Raw genomic sequence first — 6528 nt, 5'->3', positions numbered from 1 at the left:
TATGTATAAAACTTACATGCAGGTTAGTGTGCCTATTTATACGATTTATTATAATTTTTATGTATTTAGATCATTTTCCTGGACTGAGGACTGAATCTTTGAAGATAAATATGTCGTTCATAGCATCGAAAAACATCTTAAATTTCGCAGTAAAAACAAAAACAAACGAAAAAAACAAGCGCTTTACGTGACACTTCTTTGCGTGCTTCTGACGGCGCAGCGTCATCACGTAAACAGGAAACGTAGAAGCGATTCTTTCTAGAATTCTGTAGTAGCGTCTGGCTAAGAGAGTGGGAGAGGTCCAAGTCTATTTATCCTAAAGTGAAAAAGCAAATCGCCGGATTTTTTACAAATTCGTATTTCTGAGAGGCGTGGTTGTGTTAGTGTGTTTGTGGACGTATTTTAGTTTGGTTGTGGTCAGCTTCGGTGAACTTATTTGACTCTCAAACAAGCTAAGCTGTTAGCTTTGGGCTCTGGTTTGCAGGATGTCAAGGATAGATTACAGCGTGTGGGACCACATTGAGGTCTCGGACGACGAAGATGATACCCACCCCAACATCGACACACCCAGTCTGTTCAGATGGAGACATCAGGTCAGTTTTAATCAAAAATAAGCTTAATATATTGTTTTTTTAAATGTAAGACCCGTGCACTGTATGCTAGCTGGTGGTGAGGTGTCGCTCATTTTAATTGTCCGAGGAAACAAATGATTAAGCAGATAAAAGTTCTGCAGCTTTGGTTGTGATTCCCTGTGTTTCAGGCCCGTGTGGAGCGAATGGAAGATTTTCAAAAGAAGGGTGAAGATCTCAACAAGAGTCTGACCGACTGTCGGCGTAAGCTGGCGGAGACGCAGAAGAAATTACAAGAGTTGAGCCTTGCCTCATCTGACGGCGCCAAAGCAGAACTGAGTAAAGTGCAGGCTGAGGAGAAGAAGTTTAAAAAAGAGGAGCGAGAATTAGCGAAGAAGATGGAGGAGCACAACAGAGAGGAGAAGAAGATGCCATGGAACGTAGACACCCTCAGCAAGGATGGCTTCAGCAAGGTGACACAGATCTAACAGTCTGATGTTTGAGCCTAAACAAACAGTTAATCTCTAAGAAGAAAATCTGTTTAGGAAATACCAACATATAGTCATGTTCTGTTTTGAAAACAACTCCATTCAGCTTTTCAACAGTTGTCAGATTTTTTTTATGACTATATAGTTTCCTGTCCCTAGTCATTTCTAGTAAAATGCTTTAATTCTACCCTACATACATATTCTTAATAATCCCAATAACATGTAAAGCAGGGGTTCTCAAGCCATTTGGGTCTGGGGACCGCTTACAAGGGCGAAAAAATTCCAGGGACCCCCCCYCATAAACCAAAGGCTGTTTTAAAAGATAATTTATTGTCATTTCAACCCCTAAATGCCATGGGAATATATGTTTTCATTAAGTTTATTATGTTTGTTTTATTAGTTCATTGTTCTCCATACATTTTTAAAAATAAAAACCTAATTAACATTTGTGACCCATCATATCGAAATGAGGATTAAGTCAAATTTGGTCAAAATGACCAAAGGATATTTTCAGATTCTTGGCTTTAAAAGTAGGGTTGGGCAATATTGGCAAAAAAATTAATCACGATTAATTRYGGTATTTAGACGADAACGATTAATTTGACGATTAATCKCCTGTAGTCTCTGGATACCCTTATGTCCTGGTCACATGACCAATTTAGTGGGAAAGATTCGCTCTTCGTAAAAATCTTTTTCAAACTGTGTCAAAATCACAGACTTCAGGCTGTACWTCAAAWTTTAAATTGTGTTGATAAATAAATTACAGAACTTTTGTTTAAATATTTGTCATATTTGAAGCTGTTTTTTTGACAATTAATTGCAGACGATACGATTATGCCCAACCCTATTTAAAAGCTACATTTTGATGTCTGGATCATTCTGATATCTTAATTAAATCCATATGTATGAATCCCAATTTTATGTCATTTTAGTGAAGAATATTTGATGTCCTTATAAAGAGGAAACCTCAAAGCTAAAAATAAAAAAAGGTTGCTAGCTCACAGGGGAAATCTCAAAATTTTAAGGCATTTTTCCTCAAAATCAGTTTTTTTATTTTGTTGCTACTGCTCAAAAAAGTGCTTCAAAACTTTGTTTTATGATTATATTTCAGACAGTTCATTCAAATGATACATTGATAAGGCTTTTATTCTTTATATTTTGACAAAATGCCATTTGTGTTAACATTTTAATCAAAACACTATATCTGCCTATTTCTCCTTATACCACTTTTGGACTTAATCCTCGTTTCGATGTGATGGGTCACATTTTAGTAAAAAATTTTGAGGACCCCCAAGATACCTCTCGCGGACCCCTGGGGGTCCAGGGACCCCAGTTTGAGAACCTCTGATTTAAAGGCAACCACATTAACATGCCTTGATTCTGAGCTGTGTTTCATCAGGTCACAGTTTCAGGCAAAAGTTGATGTATATCTATCCTGAAACACTTATTGCTTAATGTCCTGTCTTATTTGACATTTTTGGAAACCCAATTAGTTGTAACTGCAAGTTCTGATTTTATCAAGATAAGAAGACCAGCATTGTTTGTTTGTTTGTTTGTTTGTTTGTTTGTTTGTTTTTTAACTAAGTATAACAGTAGTTGCTCAACTCAAACAAAAATATTTTTAACAATCCATAGAAGAACAGAAGGGATTTGATGCTTAGGGGGAAAAATTTAGGCCACAGTAAGATGCTCAATCAATATCAGTCAGCAAGATTGACAGTGCTACCAGTATATTTTACAGTTTGACAGCATTTATTATATTTTATTAACTAAAGATGTTCACCTCAAAACTGGGTTCCTTTATTTGTTTAATTGAAAAATATGATGTTTTGAGATACAAATCTTAACGTGAACATTTCCAGCAGTGTCACCGAAACACGTAGTTTTAAACGAACGACTTTGCATTCATTGTGTTCCGTTTTCAACAGAGCATCGTCAACGTCAAACCCGATCCTTCTGAAGAGACCGAAGAGGAGAAGGAGCAAAAGCACAARACCTTTGTAGAAAAGTACGAGAAGCAGATCAAACATTTCGGTAAGCCTCRCTGAGAACCACAATGAAAAATCGAGTCCCCTTTTCCTTTGGGATAAATGAGATTCCAATGTATCCCGTTTTGACCTCAGGCATGTTGCGACGTTGGGATGACAGCCAGAAATACCTCTCTGACAATCCTTATCTTGTTTGTGAAGAAACTGCCAACTATCTCGTCATCATGTGCATTGATCTGGAAGTCGAAGAGGTAAACGGCGGTTAAAATGCTCTGGCTTATAAATATGTCTGTTGTTCTAAACATTGAAAATAAATAAAGAAGCAAACGAGGTGACTTTAGTTCAACGGAATGCGACTCTTTGATTTGGCTGCAAGCAGTTTTGTTTCTAAACATGTTCCCTTGTTCTTACAGAAACATGCATTGATGGAGCAAGTGGCTCATCAGACTATCGTCATGCAGTTTATTCTAGAGCTGTCAAAAAGCCTCAAAGTGGACCCCCGTGGTTGCTTCCGTCAATTTTTTACCAAGATCAAGGTAATTTTATTATTATTTTATAAAATCACTTTTGCAATTTAAAGACATCAAAAGATGCTTCCTGTGGGAAAAAGTCAGTTTTTGTACAAAAGTTTCATCTGGACCTTGTTTACTTTGCTAAAATACACTTGACTTCCTGGATGCTTGTTGTCAGCTGTGCTGTCTGTAAATGTTCCTACACTTCCTGAAAGCTTTCTGTGGTGGAATGTCTTTTATGTTAATTGCATATTGTCTGTCAATGAAAGGTGAAGGTGGGTAACTATTATTTTGTGAGCGTGGACCTTTGTTATTAAATGATCGTGAGCCACAAGATGGATTTTAATGAAACTTTCAGAAAGTAAATCACTGGCCATTCGTCTATAACTGATTACTTTTGGAAATCAATCCATTTGAAAATGCTTGCCACTGTTAACATTAGCAAGGAAAAAATTGTCTAGCTCGGTTCATTTGACAGAAATTGAGCTAAAATTTGATGTGGCGGTAACTGAGAGTCATTTTCCACATAGTCTGAGCGTGACGTGATGCAGCATGAGGTAGTGGATAACTTTATATTCAAAGTTTGACACAACAAGTACAAAATAAGACAGATTGGCTTGGCTGCAGCTGCCATGGTTATTAGGTTGTATTTCCACTTCCATCAATTGGCCCAATGACTATGTAACCAATTTGGCATTTACATTAGATTTAAGCACATGTAGATTTGCACACTTAGTAAGATGATAGATACTCATTATTTATCTATTCATGAAATGTGCCATGAGCCTTTGTTGTCTGAGTGCACATCAAACTTTCTCCAAGAAATAAAAAAAAAAAAAACACTGGCTGCTAGCTTAATCTTCAAAAATAAAATGACTTTACTTAAAGGGATCCATGATTAGTTGTAACATTAGACTTTATTTGATAAACATTTATTTTAACTGCAAAATAAAGACTGTAAAAATACTGTAGACTGTTTAGTTTTGTAAATTTTTAAACTAATTTTTAAAAAATTACTCAGACAGAGCCATTTTATTTACATACAAAGCATTCTGGGTAAATGATGACATGGCTAGGTCCACGGCGTGAGCGAGCTATATCCACCCTGAAGGTTAATTATGGACAATATCTGATGATCGACTCTTAAATTAAACCAGAGTGTTGACAGAGAGGAGAAGGTAGAAACGACTCAGACTGTAACTGAAAATATGGATGGAGGACAACAGAGCTGCTTCATGGAAGAAGAACCCCAGCTTAGCTTAGCATTAGCCCCGACGCTATCACCATATATTTGTATTAGCTCAGTGTTACACATTCTCCTCTCGTCACGGAGGTCCTCCGTCTACATGACAGAGAGGGGAACACAAAAGTGACTCGGCCTGCAACTGAAAATATGGATGGAGAACCTCAGTTTAGCTTGTTTGTCGCGCTAGCACTGAGCTAATAAGGCAATATAGCGTCGTTGCTAACGCTAAAGCTAACATGCTAAGCTGGGGTTCTTCTTCCACATTTGCAGTTGCAGGCTGAGTTGTTTCTGCCTTCTCTCTGTCAACATTCTCTTGTTGACGTCATCAAAAGTCATTACTTACCCAGTTTGCGCGTAAATAAAATGGCTCTGTCCGTGTTAAAATATATTTTTTTAAAAATTACAAAACTGAACAGCCTACAGTATTTTTACATTCTTGATTTTACAGTTAAAATACATGTTTATGAAATAAATTCTAATGTTACAACTAATCGTGTATCCATTCTTAAAAGTATTTACATCTCCTGTATTGTTGCATTTTGCCGCAGCCCTCAGATTTTTATTTGGCCCTCTTGGGGAAAAAGTTTGGGCACACCTAACGTAAGATACTAGTATAAAGCTCTGGCAATAATGGCAGCGAGTGAAATGCATTCTTTCAAGGCCTTTAAGTTGTGCGTGTTTTCACCCAGACGGCTGACCAGCAGTACCAGGACGCTTTCAACGATGAGTTAGAATCATTCAAGGAGCGAGTTCGGGGAAGAGCAAAGATCCGCATAGAAAAGGCCATGAAGGAATTGGAGGAAGAGGAACGACAGAAGCGTATAGGTCCCGGTGGACTAGATCCTGTTGAGGTGTACGAGTCCCTGCCAGCTGTAAGTTAACGTGTTGTAAGATGCTTCAACATTTAGTTCACCGTGTTGAGTTTAAAACACCTGGTGTGCACGATGTAGTAACAAAATATGTTGTTAATGGCAGGAGATGCAGAAATGTTTTGATGAGAAGGACATCCAGATGTTACAAGAAGTCATTACCAAAATGGATCCAACGGTTGGTTGGTTTTTTGTTTGCAAATTTGTGTACTTTAAATAGTTGATCGTTAAATCGTAACTTGCATTGCTGAAAAAGGTTTGTGATTTAAAAAAAAAAAGGTATATATGTTTTTCCACACATTATAGGAGGCAAAGCTTCATATGAAAAGATGCATYGACTCAGGACTCTGGGTTCCCAACGCCAAAACTGATGGGGATGAAAAAGAAGAAGAAGAAGCCACCTACGAAGAGGTGAAACAGGAGCTGGAGGAAACAAAGACAGAGTGACGAGAATAATTTTTTTTGAATTGTTCTTTGCAAATGTACTCACCCAATGTAATGCGACTTCATATGTGTATGATTAGTTGGCTAATGGAATGTTTCTCATGAAGTTTAGAAAGATTAAACTGAATCATGTTCACTTAACTTTGTTGGATGAGTCCCCCCCCCCCACACTCCCAGATAGGAAACTGCTGCTTGAGTGTATTGACGTTGTTGAAGTCCTATTCTTTCATTTATTTGTATGTTTTAGTTTGTAGAGGGGTGTATGAACAAACACATGCCTGGCTTCTTTAATTGGACATTAGATTTGCTTTTTTTTCAGGGGTTTTTCTTGACATTTAGGCTCTTTTCAAATTATAAATCACATGCTTCTCTTCTAATGTCTATTTCTATAAACGTCTGGTTGAACTCTGTC

General features: G+C 37.4%; 1 protein-coding gene across 1 annotated transcript; it reads left to right on the top strand.

The window, feature by feature from the left end:
• Positions 1–151: 151 nt before the first annotated feature.
• On the top strand, positions 152–6528 carry LOC106529107 (cell division cycle 37, HSP90 cochaperone; the record flags this gene model as incomplete). Its single annotated transcript, XM_014024448.1, is given in 8 exon segments — positions 152–593; positions 761–1042; positions 2986–3091; positions 3181–3296; positions 3459–3581; positions 5493–5675; positions 5779–5850; positions 5979–6528. Coding segments are annotated over 8 exon segments (1131 nt in total). The 3' UTR covers positions 6120–6528.

This window comes from Austrofundulus limnaeus, unplaced genomic scaffold, assembly GCF_001266775.1.
Source record: "Austrofundulus limnaeus strain Quisiro unplaced genomic scaffold, Austrofundulus_limnaeus-1.0 Scaffold4, whole genome shotgun sequence".
Classification (NCBI taxonomy): domain Eukaryota; kingdom Metazoa; phylum Chordata; class Actinopteri; order Cyprinodontiformes; family Rivulidae; genus Austrofundulus; species Austrofundulus limnaeus.
The sequence above is the reverse complement of the archived record's forward strand: the minus strand, read 5'-3'. Positions and strand labels throughout refer to the sequence as shown.